Here is a 24,831-nt window from a genome sequence, read left to right as displayed (position 1 = left end):
AAACCAGGCAAATCCACAAGAACTTGACCTATTACAATCAAAATTGATGTATTTAACAGTTTGTGGTAATGAACTGTAAGTAAGGAGCGACTTGGCCTAATAGTAAGCAGAACTAAAAAAACAGAATCCTAATAACAATAAATACATCAAAATTTATGGCTTTCTGTATTCAGTGTATCAGAGAAGTTTAATGTACATGTTTCGAGCTCCTATCTGCAGAAGTGTGGACTTGGCAGTACCCCAACCTTGTCACGCCCCTTTTTCCTTAGTCATTCAATCAAATTTTTGGGATAGCTATTTTGTTCAGCATAGTTTGAATGTTCAACAACTTTGCCTCTGGAGATGACATGATCACCCACAGCTTTGTTTAGTGTTTATTACTGGGAAGTATACAGACATTTTTGGAGGCACAGATTTTCTTTGGGGGACACAGAGAACTTTGCATGGGGAAGGAGGCTTGTAGGGGGAATTATATAGTAAAAATTTACACGGGTGAACTTTGTCAGGATTCCTGTGAGAAATTTTTTTTAATTGTCTCACTTTCTCTCTGGCGACTCAATTTTACATATGGAGATTTTCCACAAGATTGTGCTAGGGGTTTTTTTTGCGGGGGAGGAGAATTTGTAGCAGGATGGAAATTGCCAGGGGAATCTCTCGGAACGGGAGAATTTGCCACGGGAGAAATTCTCCGGAGGATTTTTGGGGAAAATACTCCAGAAATTTTCCAGGAGGAATTTTAAGCGAGCATGGAATTATCCAGAGATGCTTTTTGGGAGGGATTTTGTATGGGAGGAATTTCCTAAAGTAAAACTACCACAAATCATTATTAATAAATAAATGAAACCCAAAAAGAACAGAAATTACAATAAAAAATTACAGAAGAAAAGAAAAAACTATATTCTGAGAAGAATATACCTGTTTTCAAAAATCAGAACGAAAAAACTAAAACATTAGCATGTAAATGAAACTTCCATAGCAAGGAGTGCCGAATATGCAAGCTGAAAACAAACTGTAACATACGAATAGAAGCGGAAACGTAAAGCAAGTACTTTATTTTTTTGTAAAAATATGAAAATTAAAAAATTCAAATTAAAAAAAATATCAATAAAAAAAGCGCAAGGTTAAAAAACTTATCCATGTAGCAAAACAGCACAATATCAACAGATTATATACAGAGTGCGTCACAAACAAAGCCGTCTTAGCAATATGAGCTACTTACAGTTGTTTATGTATAACTGCCTGCCAGAAATTCTTTTCTTGCTCATTTTCTGCTCGTAGAGTGATGACCTTTCGTCCTCTTTCCACTATCCCAGGATTTGTCACTTTTACAATTAATTTTAACTCGTTATCTGAAAAAAAGAACACTATTTCTAGTGCCTTATCTGTTTAGTCAATTCCGCAAGATTAGGTAACATTTTACGCAGTTTAGTGTTCCAACCAGAAACAGCATTATAAAATGGCAATCTCGAGGCAACTGTTAATGGTTGCCCTCTCAATGCAATTATCATTTGTTTGAGTAATCTCTCCCCTGAATCCCAGCAGTAATTTCTGGTGATGTTTATATTTTCTGCCTTTTCTTACCTACTATGTCTGTTTTTTCCTAATTTTAGATTACTTCTAAGTGAAGCATATTTTTTTGATTCAGCAATAACGCTAATTTACTTCTGACCCTTCTGAGCCTAAAAAGTGCACTCCAAGAAACCGTCGGAAATTTTCGACCGATCCTCGGGTGAAACTTGTTTTCAAATATTCTTGGCGGGGACTACCCTGCTCAAGCTAGGCCTAACGAGCTGTACTTCGGCGAGTTGATCGCAAGGGCTTTGCTCTGTCAGGAACGAGTTTCGATAGCTCCTTTGATGGAGGGTTATACGTGTACTTGTAAAATACTTACATAGGCGCCACGTCGAAGCGTTCCTGGATCAGCTGTGGGGTTTTAGTAGCTATCGTATTGCCTGAGGTTGCTGCACGAACTACTTGATTTTGAATCTGTTGGAGTGGAGGGATGCGGTTTTTTTATGCACCAGCAAAGAGCGAACATGCATATTATATGACAGGTCTGATACACGAAATGAATAATGGCAGAATAGACTCATCAGGGAGGAGACTTTTAAATACTAGGATAACTCCTAGCTGCTAGGAGTAATAGGATCTAGTTTTACTGAGATGCTCAGTCCACGATAGATCTGAAGAGAAGTTAACTCCAAGTAAGCGTAGTGTACCAGCTTGTGTTATTACCTTTCCTTTGCCGACGAAATCAAGATGAGCCCTCCTATTACGCACCTTAGAAATTAGGAGCTATTTTGTTTTAGTTGCATTAAAACTGACAAGCCACGCATCTGCCCACTCCCCAATTTTTGTCCTTAAGGATCTTCGTTCTTAGCATTTGATGCATTTTTTGTCGTGTCATCAGCAAAGTGGTGAGGTTTCTTCACAAGGTTATTCCCTAGGTCGTTTGTAAACAACAAGAAAAAGAATTGGCCAAAGAATACTTCCTTGGGGTACTCCTGATAAGACTGTGTGTTTTTTATATGAAGCCGTCGAGAACAACCTGCAATGAACGTTGACGAAGAAAGTCAGCAAGCGCCTGCGAAGTATTTTCTATAAAGACATGCAAGAGGACCAGCAAGTTCAGGGATGCATCTTTTGAGAATGAGATTAGGAATCGTGTCAGCCTGAAGCTTTGGTGACATCCAGCGGGCTTAGCGTTCTGAGCACCTTACTAGTAGTTATGTTAACACAGGTGTTATTCATATCTGTTTATGGTGGGCAAGGGGGAAGGGAGAATCCGACGTCATCAAGTTGGAAATACCTTGAAAAGGCTTGTGCAAGTGCATCTGTATTTTCCTGGCCTAAATGCATCATCGTCGCTTCAACATGAAGTGAGGGAATTGATACCGATTAAGATGATGGTAGAGCTTTTTTGACGACCCTCCACCATCGCTTTTCAGGGGCACTTTTCAGTCTGTCTACAAACTTATGTTTGTAATTGGCTCTAGCTTGACATGCGACTTTAACAGACGCGTTCCAAGTGCTAATAAAAGCAGCCCGGTCCTCGTTTGATTCATTCGAACATTATTTCTTGTGAGTCTTCTTTCTGGCCCTAGTTGCCTTTCTATAACCAGTGTTGAACCAAGGCTTATCTCACGATGATACTTTTACTGTTTTTGATGGGACGAATTGCTCAATGGCCTCTGTAATCACTTTTTTGTAAAGTGCCTCTGCTTAATGTGGGGCTTCTTTTGAAAATTTACTCCACGGCTTTGCTGATAAGAAGTTTGGCAGCACATCTCAGTCTGTGCAGTCATACTGCCTGATAATCCAATCATGCTTTACAGGTGAAGGTATTTTAAGATTCCCATGAGCTATAACTGCCACATGGTCACTGGAAAAAGGATAACTTAAAGGATAGCTTGACTTATAAATTTATTCTGCAGCTTTTACCAAAGTGAATCTTCTAGACGGCTTTTGTTTACTTGGCCCGCTTGAATCTTGTTTTTCGTATTTTTAAGGCTACACAGTACTTTAAAAGATGAATTTATCTCGTCAATTATAAACTAATTAGTTTGTGGGGCCAAACTATTTAGAGTTGACAGGGTGGTCTTCTTATAACTTGTAGAGTTTGGATAATAGATCCCAACAAACGACAGAAAACTAAAACCCAACACCTAATATTCCTGAAATCTTAGAAAATCCATTTAGTTTCTCTAATTTTGAGCCAGAGACTTTGAATTTTAATTTTATTTAACATAGTAAAAAATATAAACCATTACAGATATAAATCACTACAATGGGGAGAAAATTTAATTTTTGCTAACGCGTATCGGTTACTTACCCAAACATTCCTAGAGGCATTCTAAATCGATAAATTAAACTAAAAAAACTAATTATTAAATAAAATTAAACTAATTAAACTTAAACTAAAATTAATTTAACTTACATACAATTCAAATGTTCTCATTTTAATAAAACTTTTGTCATTACAACTTTGTATTTTTTTTTTTTTTTTTTTTTTTTTTTTTTTTTTTTTTTTTTTTTTTTTTTTTTAAGGAGCTGAGTTTTCCTGTAAAGTTCAGGAAAGGTTATTCTCTAAAAATGTTCTAGCATAACTGCCACGAAAATGCTAAAAATCACTTAGAAGTAAGTTTAATTGAGCAACTTGGCAGCTGTAGGAGTTCTGTGTTGTGCTACCCGTTTTATACAAAAATGGGGAACCAAAATGAAAATGCCTTGATAAATAAATACTAAACTTCAAATACCAAATATAAAAATTTTCATCACTTTAAAGAAAATCATCCTTTTGTTCTTAGTTTGTTTTCATCAGAATCTTATAGGTCAGGATCAAGATTTAAATTAGCTTTTTTCCTTCTGTTTTGCTGACGATTACCGTTGGTCATAAAGTCAAAATATTCACTTGTGCTTTATCTTAATCAGTGGCAAAAAGTGACCATTCAAAATGACTTCTTGTTTGTCCATTTGGGAAAATACTTCCCTTATTTTTACATATTGGATTCAATTTAATACTGAAGCCTCTAAAAACTACTCCCACTTCTTAAGGACGCCTTTTATAAATTGTAGTCACACCTGATCGATGTTCCTAACAACTGAGATTTCGATTCAACGTCCTATGCGCCAGCACCGTCTCTAGAGGATTTTTTTCAGATCTTGTTGGATTTTACTAAAAAACACAAAACCTTACCTCTTTTCTTTATGTTGAAGTAAGCTTTTTGCAAGTCTTTCAATAAAATTCTATATTCAACAGACTCAAAATCCACAATTTCTTCAGTCTGCAAGCTGATTTGGTCAAGGTTTGAGCTATTGCCGCAATACTGGAAAATAAAATAATACCAAGGTAATTTAAAACGAATTCAAGGATTCAGAACAATGTGCTTGTATGAAGTTTATCACAGGGGTCATAGGGGGAAACCATAAGCCCCAGGGCTTAAAGCTACGACATCAATACCGTATTCAGGGAGGGTGTTGAACGACTATAACCAAATTCCTCATAAAAAACATCTTTTTGTAAACCCTCCCCCCTCAAGAAATAGAAACACCTGGATACGGCCCTGCACGGAATGTTATCTTTTAAATACTGCAGCCTGTTTAGTCTGGATCAGTTTGATTGTCCATGTTGATGCTTGTCTCAAGGAAAATAGAGTGAAAAAAAATTCCCAAGCTCAAAATTATGGCCTTGGCCAAATGTGGCCTGCGCACCAAGAGCTCAAAATCATTTTTCAGTCCTAAAAACTGACATAGGTGCGTAAAATCCTTTATATTTCAAAAAATTATTATTACTCCTGATTTTACTATTTATAGCGATAATTGATATATTCTGTTTATCTTTAAAACCTAAATTTTAAGGTAAACTAAATAAAAAGGTCAGGTACTCTGCGAGACCAATAAAATAGCACATCCACGGGATAGGATAAGAAGCACTTTCTAAGAAGAAAAATCTCAACTTGTATTTTATTAACAGCTTTGCTTAGCTGCATTTCTGTGGATATATATATATATATATATATATATATATATATATATATATATATATATATATATATATATATATATATATATATATATATATATATATATATATATATATATATATATATATATATATATATACATATATATATATATATATATATATATATATATATATATATATATATATATATATATATATATATATATATATATATATATATATATATATATATATATATGTGCGTGTTTTATATATATATATATATACATATATATATATATATATATATATATATATATATATATATATATATATATATATATATATATATATATATATATATATATATATATATATATATATATATATATATGTGTATTATATATATATATATACATACATATATATATATATATATATATATATATATATATATATATATATATATATATATATATATATTTATATATATATATATATATATATATATATATATATATATATATATATATATATATATATATATATATATATATATATATATATATATAATTTTTGTGTAAATAATTAATAAATAAAAACAGCCAAATAGCAGCATACATACCGATATTTACCGAAGCCCCTCCTTGGACAACGAACCCACCTAAATTAGACGTCCAGTCAGCTCTGGAGATTAGAAAGAATATCCACAAGAAGAGCATTGACACAAGCCTTGTAGAATTAAAGGAGATAATCTTAGAGACACAAATACAAGCCAAAGGAATCTAGTTTCAGTACATTTTAAGCCATGTAAGGATATGTGTGGATCAAATTTTGTATCAGCTGGAAGCTCAATCAATGGAATGACTTCTTCAGATCATTCCTTATGAAAAGGTTTTTATTAGAGGGTATAATTGGCTTCCTGTAGAAACAGCTTATAAAATAAACTTTCAGTATTCTTTTTTCACTTTCAAGTTTCTTGTCAGCTTTCAACTGAAAAGTAAGAAATAAAGTCGTTTGTTTTTATCTACTGTGTGGTATCCTTTGTTGATCGTTCTCTTTTTTTTGGTACTCTGTGTTTCAGGTCGGTTCTGTCGGTCATCTGCCTGTCACCTGAGCTGCCTCGTAACCTTGGAATGTTTGATGAAATGCAGAGTAGAATACAGCCCCATTTAAAATTCTGTCCATTGTTTTTATCCCTACTAGCGGTATTAAAAAAAAAAAATAATATATGCACTCGGTGGCACAAAAAAGAACTCGGTACTCACTTTGTGAAGAAGAACAAAAACCAGTTACTTATTTTAATATTATGGTATATTTTCGTAGATGGCTTAACCTTGCTATTCTATAAATGTAATATCGGCAAATTTGCTTCACTATGTTTCACATCGAGGATATAATACTAGATGACAAAAAAGTATTTCTGTCATTGGCCAACTAAATTTGATTTTATGCAATATTATGCAAGATCAATATTATGGCAATTCAGATATTTATCACTTAAAAAATATTCAGCGGAATGCAAAAAAAATGCAAACAAGATATCCAGTTGAATAACACTAGAATAAGATAAGAGAATTTTTGTTTCAAAACAAATACCGCAGGCAAACAATCCAAATTTTCTGTCTTTCGTCAATTGCAAAAAAAAAATCAATGCTCTCATCAATCAAAATTGAATGCTATTACCCATCAAAAGGTATAAGCCTGAGAAAATTTGCAAGATTTTCTAAAAAAAGGCGGAAACGATCCCGAAAAATTAGATAAAACATGGAATTCTGCTTTTACTCAGGAGATACATCATGGATACATGTTTGTTTGTTTGTTGTTTTTTTTTCCTTGAGGTAATTGTATCGATGGTCCTAGAAGACTGGGAGAGAATTCACTCGAAACAGAAGTTTTCAACCTTTTTAACTGATCGAAAGTAATTGGGTTGGGTAAGACGGGATTTTTTATAATTTACTTTTTGACAAATACTACGTGATAATATCATGTATATTCCCATCCAAAAGAGTGCATCATTCTTTACAGAGTTTCAGAGTTGTGGCAAGAAAAATATGAATCAACAAAGTTACGCAACATTCACCTATATTTATCAAGACAAAGCAACTAAAATATAATATGATACCATACCACTGTTAATGTCTGTTGAAACTAAGAAGAGCGTATCGAACACAGGATCAAATAAAGAAACAAAAAAATTAAAAACTCGGGAGCATCTACCATCTTTTGATTTACTCAGGCGCCCGTATCGTTTCTAGGCGATATCCTTGGGAAACTCTCGAAATTTTAGCCTAACAAACGATATTTAAATCCGCTAAAACTAACCTGTGAACAATAGATAATTTACATAATTCCCTATCACAATGGGGGGTTATACTGACTCCGAAGGTATGCAAAGTAGACTCTTTTAAAGAAGTGACTGTCTTTAAAGTTGGAACCAGTATCATTAGACTTATTAGGGGAATTAGCAGTAGAGAGCAAGGAAGTGATTCTCAATTAGGGCTGGGGAGGTTACTTCTCGATATTAATTCCTCGAAAAACAACTATTTAGACTTTTATTCTTTATTTCAGAATATTCAGGGGAGTTATGGAGTTTGAACCCCACCCCTAAAATTTTTGTCCGATTCGTAAAAACGTAAAAAAATGCACACAAAAATGCATTAAGACTCTTTTTCTCTGACCACACCGTTATGAACAAATGATCGTTCAATTTACGTTATGGATCATTCTATTGCAAATTATGGGATCTAGTAGCGTTTTTAATTAATCTCCAAGTAAAGAGCAATAATTCGAAAATAACCTCCGGTTTAAGAAGATACCCGATCCATACATTTGGTATCATACTATTGAAAGAAGAAACTTAGAGACAAGAAAGATATGAAAGTCGAGCTAAATAAGTAGTCGACAAAAAAAAAGCATTATGAGAAAATAAGAACACCGCCAAATAGAGCGTAACAAAAGACTTAAAAAGAATTTGATGGTGGCACCTCTCAGTAAACGTTAATTCAAAAGGAAGATATAACAGCAAAAAGGAGTATGCCAGAAACACGTGACCAAAAACATGAAAAAGTAAAAAGAAAATACGAATAGAACCTTGAAAAAGCCGGAATCATGCGAACAGAAAAATGATAAGATCAAAAATCATGAACAGAAACCTGAAAACGTCACACAAACGCAAACGGAAACTTAAAAATGTTCGAAAAATGCAAACAAAAGCTTGAATGAAGACTTACGGTTAGTTTAGATTAAATAAAACTTACATTACCCCAGCTTTATCTTAAGTTAGGTTAACCTTTAACCTAACTTAATTTTTAGGGGTATATTCTTATTCCTTTCGCTCATTCGTGGTTTTGTATGAAGCTTCATGTGCCTGGAAAATTTAAACATTCGAGAAAGTGTTTTCACACAGATCTTGATGGTACAAGTCTTTTCTCCTTTACAAGTTCTCATATGTCTGGATAAATATGAACTTTGAGGAAATGACTTTGTACATATCTTGCAGACATATTGTTTTTATGGCACTTGGTATTAACCAAGTGACATATAGCAATCGCAAATTCTGTCGGTCTGTCGGTCAGTCGGTCCCGGTTTTGCCACTTTAGGCACTTCCAGGTAAGCTAGGACGATGAAATTTGGCAGGCGTATCAGGGACCGGACCAGATTAAATTAGAAATAATTTATTTCTCAAATCGTTTTCCCGATTTGACCAGCTGGGGGGGGGCGTTAATTCGGAAAAAATAGAAAAATTGAAGTATTTTTAACTTAAGAACAGTTGATCAGATCTTAATGAAATTTGATGTTTGGAAGGATATCGTGTCTCAGAGCGGTTATTTTAAATCCCGACCGGATCTGGTGACATTGGGGCGGAGTTGTGAGGGGGAAACCTAAAATCTTGGAAAACACTTGGTGTGAAAAATAAGCACACGTCCTAAATACATGATTGACATAACCGGAACGGATCCGCTCTCTTTGGGTTAGTTGGGGGGGGGGATTATTTCTTAAAAATTAGAAAAAAATGAAGTATTTTTAACATACGAACGGGTGATCAAATCTGAATGAAATTTGTTATTTAGAAGGATATCGTGTCTCAGAGCTCTTATTTTAAAGTCGAATAGATATTGTGACATTGGGGGGGGGGAGTTGGTAGGGGAAACCTAAAACTTGGAAAACACTTAAAGTGGAGAGATCGGGATGAAACTTGGTGGAAAAAATAAGGACACGTCCTAGATACATGATTGACATAACCGGAACGGATCCGCTCTCTTTGGGGTAGTTGGGGGGGGGGGGGGGTTAATTCTAAAGAATTAGAAAAAATGAGGTATTTTTAACTTGCGAACGGGTGATCGGATCTCAATGAAATTTGATATTTAGAAGGGCATCATGTCTCAGAGCTCTTATTTTATCCCGACCGGATCTGGTGACATTGGGGAGGGGAGGTGGGAGGGGGAAACCTAAAACTTGGAAAACACTTAGAGTGGAGGGATCGGGATGAAACTTGGTGGGAAAAATAAGCAAAAGTCCTAGATACATGATTGACATAACCGAAACGGTTCCGCTCTCTTTGGGGTAGTTAGGGGGGGGGGGTCAATTCTGAAAATTAGAAAAAATGAGGTATTTTAATTTACGAACGGGTTATCGGATCTCAATGAAATTTGATATTTAGAAGGATATCGTGTCTCAAAGCTCTTATTTTAAATCCCGAACAGATCTGGTGACATTGGGGATGGAGAGTTGGGAGGGGGAAACCTAAAACTTGGAAAACATGTAGAGTGGAGGGATCGGGATGAAACTTGGTGGGAAAAATAAGCACAAGTCCTAGATACATGATTAACATAACTGGAACGAATCTGCTCTCTTTGGGGTAGTTGGGGGGGGGGGTTTAATTCTGAAAAATTAGAAAAAATGAGGTATTTTAACTTACGAACGGGTTATCGGATCTCAATGAAATGTGATATTTAGAAGGATATCGTGTCTAACAGCTCTTATTTTAAATTCTGACCGGATCTGGTGACATGTGGAGGGGGGGGGGGGTAGGAGGGGGAAACCTAAAATTTGGAAAACACTTAGAGTGGAGGTATCGAGATGAAACTTGGTGGGAAAATAAGCACAAGTCTTAGATATATGATTGACATAACCGGAACAGATCCGCTCTCTTTTAGGTAGTTGGGGGTTGGGGGGTTTAATTATGAAAAATTAGAAAAAATGAGGTATTTTTAACTTACGAACGGATATCAACGAAATTTGATATTTAGAAGGATATCGTGTCTCAAAGCTCTTATTTTAAGTCCCGACTGGATCTGGTGACATTGGGGGGGGGGGAGTTTGGGGTGGGGGAACCTAAAATCCTGGAAAACGCTTAGATTGGAGAAATCGGGATGAAACTTGGTGGAAAAATAAGTAGAAGTCTTAGATACGTGATTTACATAATTGAAACGGATCCGCTCTATTGGGGGGGGGGGGAGTTAATTCTGAAAAATTAGAAAAAATGAAGTATTTTTAACTTACGAAGGAGTGCAACTTCATATTTAGAAGGAACTCCTGACTCGGATCTCTCATTTTAAATCTCAACCGGATCCAGCGTAATTGGGGGGGGGGCAGTTGAGGGGAGCCGGAAATCTTAGAAAATACTTAAAGCGGTGAGATCAGGATGAAACTGGATGGGCAGAATATGAAACTGTCTAAGACACGTGACTGACATAATCGGACCGGATCTACACTCTTTGGTGGAGTTGGGGGGGGGGGGGTAATTTGAAAAAATTGAGGTATTTTTAACTTACGAAAGGGTGACCAGATCTTAATGAAATTTGATATTTACAAGGGTCTTGCGCTTTAAAGCTCTAATTTCAAATTCCGACCAGATCCTACGACATTGGGGGGAGTTGGAAGGGGAAACCGGAATTCTTGGAAAGCGTGAAAATTTGTGGTATTTTTATTTTAGGAATAGGTGATCGGATCTTAACGAAATTTAATATTTAGAAGGAATTCATGTCTCAGAGCTCTTATTTGAAATCCCGACCAGACCTTTTGACAATGGGGGGAGTTGGAGGGGGAAATATCGGAAAACACTTGGAGTGGAGGAATCAGGATGAAGGGTGGTGGATAGAATAAGCACATGTCCTTGATACGTGATTATCGGAACCGTTCGCCCTCTTTGGGGGAATTGGGGGGAGGGGTTCATTGATTTGGCGAGTTTGGTGCTTCTGGGCGTGCTAGGACGGTGAAAATTGGTAGGCGTGTCAGGGAGCTGCAAAAATTGACTTGATAAAGTCATTTTCCCAGATTCGACCATCTGGGGGGCTAAAGGGAGAGTAAAATTAGAAAAAAATTAGGTATTTATAACATATGAGTGGGTGATCGGATCTTAATGAATTTTGATATTTAGAAGGACATCGTGACTCAGAGCTCTTATTTTAAATCCTGACTGGCATTAACCCTCTTATTTTCCTTTTAAATCAATCTATTGATTCATAGAATTTTGCTAGAGCTCATACCATATGATCTCTTGGCTCTTAGCTCTTTTTGCCTCGTCACAAGTGCCATATGAGCTCTTAGCTCTTGTTCTCCAATATGAACTCTCATATGTCCTTATGAGCTAGAACCCTGTAAAAAACTGTTTACACTTATATTCCAGTTGTAAGGTCTTTTAAATTATTATAAAGAGTTGTCTTACTTTAAATAAGGATCTCGTCGTAAAAAATTACATAAGACCTTTTTATTTTTTTCCATTGCTTTTGCAAATCAACTAATTCACAATACTGATTGTGTATTTATGGTTAGTTTTGATTAGTTTGATGAGTTAAATTGCAGAAGATAAGAGCATCCTAAAGAGCTTTTTAATTTTTCCTCCATTTCTTCTGCAAACAGAATAAATTCCCGAAGTGAAGAAATTGATAATATCAGTAATATATCTATGATTAATTTCAAACTCAACCTTGCTAGAGACAACAATACCATCGCAAATAAATTCCCAGCATATTTTCATTTGTATTTATTTCTTCCGAAAACACAAGAAATTCCCAGATGGAAGAAGTGCCCAATATTGATAATATATATAAATTTTTTTAAATACTTACTTTACTCAAGATTAGAGTTTCATCGTAAAGAGCAGCCCAACATCTTTTCGTTTTTCTTCCATTTACGATCCAAAGATTCCCCGAATGAGTAGGAAGGTGGTTAGAAATCTCTGAGGTAGGAGGCTGCAAGTGGAATATAGAATATATGCTTTTTAAATAAAGAATAAATGATAAAATATAAAATTACTCTCTCAAATTTACAAATCTCAACAATCATAGAAATAAATAGTAGGACTAATTTTTTTTGGCGATGTGATGCAAAGTTAAATGAATGAATGAATGAAAGAATTAATGATTTTATTGCAAAGAAATGACAAAATAAAGCTTCAGAAGAAAAAATAAAGAAAGGAATAAAAGCACAGATACAACACTAGAAACAAAAGAAAATTCCAACAACGCTGAACAACAAACTTAATTTGCCAATATACATAGTGGGGTAGGGATATAATGTACACTTGAATCTATCAAATATATCAATAACCACTACGAAGAGGTTTGTCATTTAAAATTTTTCTGAGACACTCATGTCCACAAAGGTAGATTCAAAAGGTATTTTCAATACTTGAAGAGCGTTGAACCGCCAGAGCATATGTCATTACAAAAGTCCAATAAGCCTTGCAAGGACGAGACGATCATACAGAAACTTACAATAAACCAGCAACACTCCGTACCCTTTACGAGCTTTCTGAGAGAAAATTGGTAAGAGTAATTTTAGACTTAATATCAGGCACAATGGCCCTATTAGATGAATATAAGTTAGATACATGAATAAGGTCATAAGTGTTGTTCTGTCCAGTGTACGCTTTAGAAACTCGTAAAAGGAACGAATGGAGGATTCATAACAGAGAAGCCTATTTAGGCGATCACGCTATATACTTCTGAAGAAAAAAGTAGCTAAAAAATAGCAAAACTATGAAAAGAAACAGCAGTGTAAAATAAAAGAAGCTCAGTATTACTGGATACGCAAACTACAACAAATCAGTTGAAATTAATAATACGACTACTGGGGATGAAGAAAATTCACTGCATATCTATTTATCATTATTTGTTCCTACCTCTGTTTTTAAAGTATGATAAAGATCACTTCTACTTTTCACTATGTTTAGGTTCGTAGTTGTGTTGCATTTTTTATTTGGGAACAAGTTTTCTTTTTCCATAGATGATGGTGACGATGGTTCTGGTGTATCGGCCAAACTTGGAGGTCGTCTATACACTTCAAGCATTAGATGATCGGAAGACCTAAGATTTGGACATATTTCATTATATTGTGCTGTCAATGAGACTCGTGTTAAACGGAACCATTGTTATGAAACGTTACAAACGTTCCATAATGGAATGTTAATAAAAACGGATCCATACCGTTAAAGAGAACACCGACAAATGGCGTTTAAAGAATTTCAACATTCTCTCGACGCATGCCCATTTTTACATTCAATTCTTTGAAAACAAAAACTGTTTAGGCTTTTATATTTATTTCAGAATGTTTTTTTTTAATTCAGAATTAGAATCAACTGTGTTACAAAATGTAAATAATAAGAACTTGTCTGTAGAATTGCAATAGAAAAAGTTCAACGGTTAATGCTAATAGTCTGAACATTAAAATATTCAACACTTTCTAAACATTGATTACTTGTTACTTGAATTAGGTTCAAGCTTGATTTTCAGTATTTTTAACATTTTCAGCAATTAAATAACATAGCCAACAAGTAACAAGGACATGGTTACAAGAATTTTTATTGAAAAATAATGATCGATAAAAAAAACAGAATGTCCAAGCTGAAAATCTAAATGTAAACAAACTTTGCTGCAATGGGGGGAGGGATACAGAATATTTTACTTCAAATATTCCTGTCGTTTAATTCACTACAAGGACGCAATGTCTCAATGGTCTGGCCTCATGGACTGGGTTTTTGTTACATTACCTACTGAATTAAAATGATTCTTTTCAAAACTTTGTGTGGGTAAGCTTAGGCTTACTAATTACTAATTTACTAATTTAGTTCTTTTTAAGTTTTTCAGCAAAATTTAAAGTCAAACAGATTTTTCTATAAAATGTACATAAAGACACGAAGAAAATAATCAGTAACATATTTCCTCGCCAGTCAGTCTCAATTCCCAAAATTGATAGTGGTAAAAAGTTCTGAAAAAGAAGAGTGATTTCGGGTAAGAAAAAGAGTGGTACCAGCAAACTAAATTAGAGATAGAAATAACTCACAGATTTGAGATGTTTGAGATGTGAGATGCAATGTTTGAGATGTGAAATAGATCACAATTTGAGATGTTTAAAATTGGTTTTTTTTTATGCTCACTGACAGGTATAGTCGATTTTACCTCGTTTTGTAGTCTAAACAACTAATATAGGCTTAACACGCTTTCTGAATGTTTAAATACTTTATAGCTATGCTTTAACAAAAGAAACACTACTAACAACCCACTGCAGCACCAAGCCGCTAAGGTCAACGTGGCTGCACATACTCCTCCTCCATCGTGATCGATTCAAAGCTTCGCTCTTTACACCCACTTAAAAAGTTCTATTTTCCTTTCTTACGAAGTTCCAATTTCCTTTAAATCCTTTATTGCGACCTCTTCCACCCCTGTTCAGGGTTGACTGATTGTCATCCTTCATCCGGAAAATGTACCTAAGTCATTTCAACCTTTCTCTCGTTATTTTCCTAGAAAACAGGAGAAAGCCATAAATTCCTCTGAAAAACATCTGACAAATCCTCCTCCGTCTCCCGAAGCACCCAAATTTCAAAATCATATTTGACCCTAGTCATTCCTGTGACTTCCAATATTCTAATCTTGATTCACAGAGTCATCTTCTTATCCTTCCGAACTTTTTTCAACTGCAAAAAATACCCTGGGTCTTGGCTATTCTACTTTTCAAATCTTCAGTGCATCCACCTTATTTACTAATAGCACTACCCAGCTATGTGAAGCTATCCACTTGATTGGTTTTCTCGTTCCGAACTTCACCTCTTCCCTTCATTTACTCCTAGTTTAAGCGACTTAGTCTTCTTGACATCCTTTTTCAAATATATTCTGTCATTGTGACTTCTCAAAGAAAGCTCCAACAAATCCTTAATTTCGCTGACGTTAACATCTAGTCTAGGACACTTAAATTATCAGCATAATTTGTTTCGAGGAGAGTTATACCTTCTTTTTTGATTCCCTGCTCTTGTCAAAGTTCCATTAACACAATCTATACAAATAGGGATACTACACAGTCCTGTGTAATGCCTCATTCAATACGAAGCAAGAAACTAACCTCCTTTCTTACCTTAATGCAGTAGTATTGCTCTCCTGCATAACATACTTCACAATAATGTATATGTTTGGTATGACATATACAAAGATGAAGCATTCACTAAGGCTCTGTTATCGGCTGAATCAAATGCTTGTTAAAAATGTATATGGCTGAGGTCTAAAAGGGTCCAATAGCTCAGGCACTTCTCAATTATTAATCGAAGAATGAAATTTGGCCGACGCATCCTCTCCCCTTCTTAAAGCCAGCCTGTTCTTCTCTTAAAATTTTATCTACAGTATCTGCAGATACGGATGCTGTACAGCATCTACTTTATTCTAAAAATATGATCATACTAAGTGAATCGCTTTCTTACAGAAACCAATCTAAAGTCTCTATGACTACCATACTTACTCTTATCCCCTTTGGCTATGGACCAAAAAAACCTTATTCACTGTTTTCAAGAATCGTATTCATGGTGTTTATTAATTCATCTGCTGTTAGGATCATCGTGTATGATTTTTTGAAAGCCTAGATTAGTCCAATATATTTTCCCAAGCTATTTTTGAGTGCTAAGTTGTCATTCATTTTCGTTGTTGTCTCTACATCATATCTTTCTCTTACTTTTCCATGTTCTTCTTTACTCCATTGTAAAAACTTCGTTTGTTTCTTGAGGCGAATAAAATTTTTGTCATCATCACCAGGTATGTCTTTGAACTTTCATCGATTAATCCATATCTCCTATGCTTCATATCCATCTTTAAGAATATTCCCATTCTGCAAAACAAACGCATGAAAAAACAAATGTATCTTCACTTTAGCGTCAAGCATCTAGCTGGGAAATTTTAAAGCTTTTTGTTTTGCTGTTCAGTCACCAGCTCAATCTTCTTCTTGAAAGGTTGCAAAAAAGAGAAAGAAAAGATTCCACTGTTCTAAGACCACATCCAAAGTTTTTAGTTACAGCGAGGCTTATTTCCAGTCTTTAGTTACTTCACATTATCAACCATCATGAATCTTCGTAACCTCTGAGTTCGCAATTTTGCTTTGGATTTCGGATTATTAGCAATATACACAGCTACTTCTTCTCTGCTTGGAGCTCCTCGACCCCATAAACAAAATCAATACAACAGGGTTGGTAAAGAATAGGAAAGACTCTCTGGGGCTGTTCCCCTGGGATTGTTAGGGTACGTGTGTGTCAGGGTGTTTTTCCACTGTATAGGTGATTTTAGACAAAATAAGAAAGTCACTCTTAGCGTGACGTATCACTTCAATGTGGCCCATTGATAACTGTGAGTGAGATTTTCATGTCACTCGGAATACAGAGTAAAAATTGTCTAAGATAGTAGCAGAAAATAGAAATGAAAAATAATTGGAAACCTTTGCTCTAAGCAAAATAAGCGTAACATATGAGGGTTTAATGCTTTTGAAACGAGTCATCCTTTGGGTAAGGAGGTGTGGTGTGGCAGTAGAGAACCATGCGTAGTATTTAGGAGGCAGATGTACCCAGGCTTTAGTTTGTTTGCAAATATAAAAAAAGACATCAAGGTAAGGTATTCTAGGTGGGTTAGCAAGGAGCATTCTATGGCCGATATTTCCTGCTATTTTTTTCAGAGATCTTTAGTGCGGCAGAAGATGGTGGTGCCCCCTTTGATCCAGAAGTGATCTGTATCCATTTCATGATGATCTACATTCGATTGACAAGGAATATTATGCAGGATTCAAGGATCTCGTGCAATTGAACTCATTTGAATGAGTAGTAAGAATGATATCAGGCCCCACGACAGCTATAGGAAAAAGTACTCTCTGTCAACAATGCATTGAAAGCTATAGGAGGGTAAGGAATCATACCAAATCTTGTAATCGTCAGATAGGAAATTTGTGTAATTCATGGTAGCAGGATAGTTTTTTCTATGTAATTTTTCTTAGGCTTCTGTAATCTTCTTTGATAAGATTTACTAGTACTTCCAAGCGAATCATAAGCTGACGAATCTAAGGCTTCTAGAATAGACAAGTATTTTACCGCTTTGGTGATAGACGTTACTATTTTCTTTAATCTTCTTGAAAACGTTTTATTATATAGCCTGATTATTACTTACAAAAATGGAGCCCCATAACAAAATAACTCTTTTTTCAATTAATATTGAGATTTTCCCCTCCGAACATTTTTGTGTTTTTTCATCTCGGATTTTTATTCAAATCCTAAAATTAATAATATGCTTGACCAGCTCCTCTCCATTTACAAAGGGGGCGTTTATTTTCCTTTCTAAATTAATGATGCCGTTCTCTTTTCCCTAAGAGTATGTAAAATCCTTTCTTCTATTGTTTTTAATGCGAATTCTTCAAAATTCCACTCCTGGCCTTAATTTTTCTTAGAAAAAGACAGTCCCAAGCTTAAAAAACCATATTTCAATTATATAGATTTACACCTCCATAAATAGATTTACCCCTCCATTCTTTTTTCATCTTCTTTCTTCTCCAGTTTTCATTTAAATCCTAAAAATAAGCCTAAAAATTAAGCCCCTCCCCTCTCAAAAAGGATGTCTCTTTTCCTTTTTAAAATAATGATACCCTTCTCTTTCCTCCAAAATATTTGGAAGCTTTTATTTATTGATTTTAACGCTATTTTTTCCAATTCCCCCCTCTTCTTGCCAAAACAATCATCAGATTTCTCAACGTCACACAGATTTCTCAATTTTGAGTGCTCAAGATATCGAGTTAAAACATAGAAATTTGATCTTTTCTCAAAAATACATACTTTCTATCCCCGTCAAAATTGTATATTGATTTTGACCTGACTTTTTCCCAATTCTGACTTTGAGTTGGGTCAGATTTTTTGGATTTGCGTACACCCCTTTGCACTATATCTACCTCCTATTCATTTAATGTTGTCTTTTTGTCTTTAGTTTCCAAGTAATAATTATAGTTCATCCTAGTTACGATGGCGTAAAAGATGCACATTCTTTTCCCAAAACTCTTAAGACAGCTGCACACTTCTATACCTATTTAGTTCAATATTTGATTCGCTAGCCTTTTTTCCAAAATAATTTGTAAATGCCCCCCTTTAAACCCTAACCTTTAAACCCCCATCTAAAGGGAGATAATAACAACATATCTTAGCAAACACGTTGAAACACCTACCCACCCTTCAATTCGTGACTTAAGCACTTTTCTTTTTTCCAATTATGATAGTAAAAACACTTTACCATGTCAAAAGCTCCAATTTTAGGGAACCTCGGAGTTTAAATATCAAATTTTTCAGCTAACTCTTTCTATTTCATAATGTATTTTATCTTCTAATATTTTTCGCTTTTTTCAAACTCTGATTTCGAAAAACCTTTTCAAAATCCAAACTTTTTAGATTTTAAGATTAAATTTTTAGATTAAATTCTTTCAAGAAAAGGCTTTTTGCTTCATTTTTTGCTTCACTTTTTAAAAGTTTTCACTTTTGAATTTCAATAGCAAAACGACTTTCCAATTAAATACTCAAGATCTCTAAAAATTCAATATTTAATTTTAAAGTTTCTGACACTAGATTCTATATAAAAGTTCAGACTCTTTTTAACAATTTTTATGTTTTTACTTTCGAATTTCATGGAGCATGATCACTATTAATTTCAGAAAATAATACTTACTGACAAATACCAAAAAGAAACCTTTCAAAACTCATTATATGGAAATTGAAGGCTCTCAGTTCAATACCGGAAACTCTATTTACTTGTTCAAGTAAATTCATCTCTTTTTAAATTTTGTTTAAGTAAATTCGTCTGTCTTTTAGTTTTTTTGTAGTAGGTTTGACTTTTTAAAATTTTAGCTACTATGTTTCAGTCCTTTTGAAATTTTTGATCGTGTATTTCTCGGTTTTTTGCTTTTTTGTCATAAAATTAGACTGCATTGTAATCAGATTGGTAATTTTCTAGTACTTCCAAATTTTGGTCAAGTAAACTTATGATTTTCAGATTTTATTTCTGTGATTTTTTTTTGCATCAAAGTTTCAAGACTTCAAATTTATACTCTTGTGTTACCGTGTTTTTGAAATTGTTTTTTCGTGTGTTCCCAACTTTTAAAAATTTTGGTGCAATGCTTTTGTCTTTTTGAAATTTTCACTTACGGGTTTCTATCTTTTTGAAATTTTTGTTGTAAAGTTTTCAATGATTTTTAGTTTCTGTGTGTGTTTTTCAAATTTTTTATTAGGTTTTCGACATCTTTGCTGTTTTTAATGGCTTGTTGCGTATTAATTCTAGATTTGTAGTTTTTGGCTTGTTTAAGATGTTATGAAGTGATAAAAGTAATGAGTACGCTCTGTTTCAAATATATGACAAGTTTTCCGTATTAGATGAAAAGGTGAAAATTTTAATAAATGTCATTGGTGAGTTTCTTAAAAGCATTTCTCACATGTTAAATGAGCACGCTAATCTAACCTATGGGTGAACAGTAATCTAAATGCTCGTTCAGCCCTTCTTCATTGGATCTTGGTGTAAGACAATAAGCATATAAAAACTTAGTTCCTTCTCTATATCTTGTCAAGCAACAAGGATTAACAATTGGGGGGAAATAATTGGGAATTAGACAAAATCCCTTTTCAGTTTCGTGATAATAAATCATTGATATGCTGACTCCTTGATTTTTTTTTACCATAATGTCTTTAACCCGTTCAAGCTATTTTCCTTTTAAACCATCTAAGAAACACTAGAAAACTTTCTTCTGTCGTTTAATCGAGTTTTTAATAATCTTGTCATAACGACACAATTTTAAGATGCCTTATGGCATCAAACTTTGGTTTAGTACCATTTATAGAGTGCAAAGGCTTTAAACCATAAAAGGTCCACCACTAATGTCTTCATAATCAAAAACTTTTAAACTCGAATTTCAAATGCCCTTTTTGAACCCTTTCCTTTCCAGTCCCATTTGCAAGCTGGAAATAAAAAGTAAAGAGTTTTGATAAACTACTAAGTAAAAAAATTATTCAATTATGAGGCTGATTCTCTAATGATAGATGAAATTTATTCTCATTTCAATATCAGCAAAAATTAATTAATACACCTATTCTTGGGAATTTTGAAAATATACTCGGAGACGTTTTCTTTTCTTAGTTTTTTTTTCTCCAGTACTATGTGGCCCGTCGAACGTTGTAAGGGTGTTAAAAGGAAGATGTTAACTATCCAATGTTCTTGGAGTTAAGGTTTTATACACCTCACCCCATAAGGGTATGCATTTACTGGTTTCCTTTTTTTTTCTTTTTATTTGATGTTACATAAAACACCACCAGAAAGTTTCAAATTAAAAAGACAATGATTAACAATTCAAAGCTGCTGCTAAGCATAATAGACACTACCGTTGATGTCTTCATTAATAGCCTTTTTTGCAGAAAAAAATTACTAGCCTTTGGTAAAACTTTGGTTTCTTCCCTTATCTCCCATGTTTTTTTTCAGATTCTTTCTTACTATTGTGTATGTCTAGAGTAAAGACTATCTCACTAAAATTAAAGCCCGACCAGAGAAAGAGCTATTTCTAAATATGGATCCAGGTTCAATATTCAACGACCGTCCCTCCTCCCTATCGAGACATTAAAAAAGCTAATTATAATATTTGATCAGTGACTAAAATGAGAAACAAATCTTGAGCTTCTAATAGGCATAAGTTCAAACTGAATTTTAGGCCTTGGTTTGGGTGGAGTCAAACAGTGCTTGATTTGAAAGGGGTTGAATTGTATGAGAGTTGAGTTAAACGGATCTGAGTTAAACTGAGTCCAGTTGAACAAAGTTTCAGTTCAATGGTGACTGATTTTTACGAGTGTCGAATTGAATGAAGTTCAGTTGAACGGGGTTTAATTGAAGAAGGGTTCAAATAAATGGTATTGAGTTCAATAAGACATGAGCTGTATAGCTATTGAGTTGAATGGGGTTGAATTTAGTAGAAACGGGGTTTAACGGTGGTTGAGTTCGACAGGGTTTGAGTTGCTCGGGGATTGAGTTGCACGGGGGCCTACTTGAACCAAGGCTCAGTTGAAAAATGGTCCAGTTAAACCAAGGATCTGTTAAATGGGCTCAATTTCATGGATTTCTGTTAAACAGGGACCCAGGTCAAATTGCTCGACTTTAGCAATGAGATTCATATCCCACACAGTGTCCATGATCATGTTTACATGAGAAACGTGTATTGAAAGTTCCTAGATCTTTCTTCTCTTCTTTTTTTTGTTGTTTAATCGGAAAGATGTTTGTTGAATTCACCCTTCCGCTGATTCGCATGATAAACAAAAAATGTTTTATATTTGGTCAGCAAATGTTCAGTATTATCAATGCCAGGGAGGAAATAACAAATGTGATAAAATAAAATAAGATGATGATTAGGTAATCTGTAATGCACCGAAAACTAGTGCGTATTAATAGATTTTTTTTTATTTAGAGAGAGAGAGAGAGAGAAAGAAAGAAAGACAGACAGAGAGAGAGAGAGAGAGAGAGAGAGGGGGAGAGTTGTCTTTTTTGATTTCCTTCATGGTTAGCTTATGAAATTGTTCAGCTGGGCCTGTCAAATGTTCTCTTATGGATTTTTCTTACTCACTTGAGAAGTCGCAGTACCTCATCTTTGTCCATTTTTACGACGTTCTTTGTTCCAACGAATATGACATAATCACCAATTTTCAAACCTGCTTCATCCGCTGGTGCTCCATGCTCAATAGCTTGGATTCTATATGGGCAAATAAACAAATAAACATTTAAAAACGAAATTTTAACGCCAGGGGATAATACAGATTTCTTAGTTAAATCCTTGGCCCCGCAACTTTTCGTTGCCCAAATAAATGCAAGCAAAAGGATAAAAGACTTGAAGTAATTGTTCTTCATTGTATAATAATTTTTTGGGGAATACTCTGTATCGTAACTTTTCCAGTTCAAAAAAGGGATAGTCCATGCTACTCGAGCTAAAAGCCAAATTTCATCTACAAAAATTACCATGAAATGACAAGAACACAACCTTTAAAAACATTCATGGGAGCTCTTTTCATAAAATAATTTTGGTTTCCGAAAATACTTATTTCTGTGTAATTGAATTATTCAATTTCTTATATATAAACGTAAGTATAAACATTAAAAAAAATGTGGGTGACACGGTTTAATCTAATGATAGCCTTTTGGAAATTTTGATAACCAAATAGACACCCATTTAAAGAAGCAAAACCTGAAATATTTATTCTTAATTTTATAATAATTTTTTTCAGAAGTAATTCTTGTTCAAAGCTCTGGTTTCCAACAGGCTTCCCGTTCTCCTTGAAAAAAGTGTAATTTGTCGGGCAAAAATTGTTATCGGAGGTTCGTAATGTTGTCAAAACCCTGCTCTTACTAATTTCTGGACTCAATTCATGTTCTTGCATTGAAACACCAAATTAACAAAATGAAGTAGCATCTTTGTCGACATTAAATAAAAAAACAAGTTTTTTCAACTGAAAGTAAGGAGCAACATTAAAACTTGAAACGAACAAAAATAATTACGCATATGAGGGGGTTCACCCTCTCGTCAATACCACGCTCAAATTTTGTTCCGATTCTTTAATAATGACGTTTGAATCACAAAGGCCGTTTAATTAGAATAAATAGCTCATTTGAAAGCACTAAAAAAACTTCAGCGTAAAGAGCGAGGTATTGACGAAAGGCAGAACCCCCGCATATACATAATAATTTCTCTTCGTGTTAAGTGTTAATGCTGCTCCTTACTTTCAGCTGAAAAAACTTGTTTTTCTAATTTGGTTTCTGATCGTTTCTTAAATTTATTGAAAAAAAAAAAATTCTGAACAAGAAGTTTTCTAAAGAAAAATAGGGCCATACTAGCCTTAAAATCAAAAGAAATAGAAACCTACAATAACTTAAACTCAAAACAACCATAAATTACTATAAAAAAGTAAATGAAACCCACAACGAACAGAAATTAACAAAAATATACAACAGGTGCTAATATAAGTGAATACATGAATCTCAAAACGAGTAAAACTTAAGTTATAAATTAAACAAACAATCGTAGCAAACATACAAGCAATATGTACAAATATAAACGAGTAAGTGAATCTTAAAACGAGTGAAACTTAAATTGAATATACAAATCTAGCTAGAAAGGAACGAAAATCACCACAAAGAAAAGTTTGGGTTTTGTCTACTTCTTTCACTGTAAAAGTCTAAAACCTACTGCTTCATTGGCGTTTTACTGAAAACTATATGTGTCTTGAACAGTCTTGAAAAGTACAAATAAAATCAAACCGAATTTTTGATATGTAATGCTATTAATTGTTGAAAGATCATGTAATTTTAGTTTCATTTTCAATGCTGCAATAACTAGAAAAAAATATATTTGTGATACAATTCAGAAGCGACGCCTCACTGGTTTTGACAAGCCAGATAGGTTGTAAAATATCAGAGCTACTAGTCCCTCAAGACGTTATTACGCACACCTGGGCAATACTATAACGCAAGTGTTTAGTACACCTACGTAATAGTGGTTTGCATGTTACGACATAGGGAATGTTTTCTAAGAGATACAGGTATTTGTTACATCATAGGGAATGCTTTCTAAGGATTGCAGATATCAATTACCTAAAAGTTTCTTTAAAATCTACGAGGGCCATGGCTTCCTTCCTTCAGTATTATATTACCATGGCTGCTACGCAATGACGGGGGGGGGAGGTTATACACGCAATCTTACACGTGGGTGTTACGTAATGATGGAGTATACCTCAGCGTTGCGTAATAACGGCGTACACTTGAGATATCACATAATGGCAGCTCACACGTGGGGTGTTACGTAATGACGATACACACTGACTTTACATAATAATTTAAGAGGACTTTCTTCGAGATTCCTTTTTTTTTCAATACGTTTTTACTTATTTTAAGGCGCTTTTTCTTTCAAGGCGTTTTTTATTTTTTCGGGATTTCTTTTCTTTCAAGGTTTTTTCTTTGAGATTTCATTTTTCTTTCAATACATTTTTCTCAGGGAACCTTATATTCCAATGATTTTTGTCTCCATTATGAATCAAAAGGGCATTTTTATCCATTGAATAAAATCCA

General features: G+C 34.3%; 1 protein-coding gene and 1 long non-coding RNA gene across 3 annotated transcripts in view; one reads left to right on the top strand and one right to left on the bottom strand.

Moving 5' to 3' along the window:
* Positions 1–24,831, bottom strand: part of LOC136030352 (uncharacterized) — a 110,297-nt gene that overhangs the window by 60,779 nt on the left and 24,687 nt on the right. For both annotated transcript variants that reach the window (XM_065709271.1, XM_065709270.1), the window contains exons 3-7: positions 22,340–22,465; positions 13,593–13,776; positions 12,538–12,660; positions 4,697–4,826; positions 1,220–1,349 (exon numbers count right to left, since the gene is read on the bottom strand). In XM_065709271.1, coding sequence (XP_065565343.1) covers positions 1,220–1,349; positions 4,697–4,826; positions 12,538–12,660; positions 13,593–13,776; positions 22,340–22,465 — 693 coding nt within the window. The remainder of the gene's footprint in view (positions 1–1,219; positions 1,350–4,696; positions 4,827–12,537; positions 12,661–13,592; positions 13,777–22,339; positions 22,466–24,831) is intronic.
* The window catches only part of LOC136030353 (uncharacterized), a 55,575-nt gene that overhangs the window by 29,534 nt on the left and 1,210 nt on the right, over positions 1–24,831 (top strand). The window contains exon 2 of the long non-coding RNA XR_010618261.1: positions 13,697–17,615. This is a non-coding gene — a long non-coding RNA (uncharacterized LOC136030353). The remainder of the gene's footprint in view (positions 1–13,696; positions 17,616–24,831) is intronic.

This window comes from Artemia franciscana, chromosome 8, assembly GCF_032884065.1.
Source record: "Artemia franciscana chromosome 8, ASM3288406v1, whole genome shotgun sequence".
Lineage (NCBI taxonomy): Eukaryota > Metazoa > Arthropoda > Branchiopoda > Anostraca > Artemiidae > Artemia > Artemia franciscana.
This window is presented reverse-complemented; position numbering and strand designations above follow the sequence as displayed.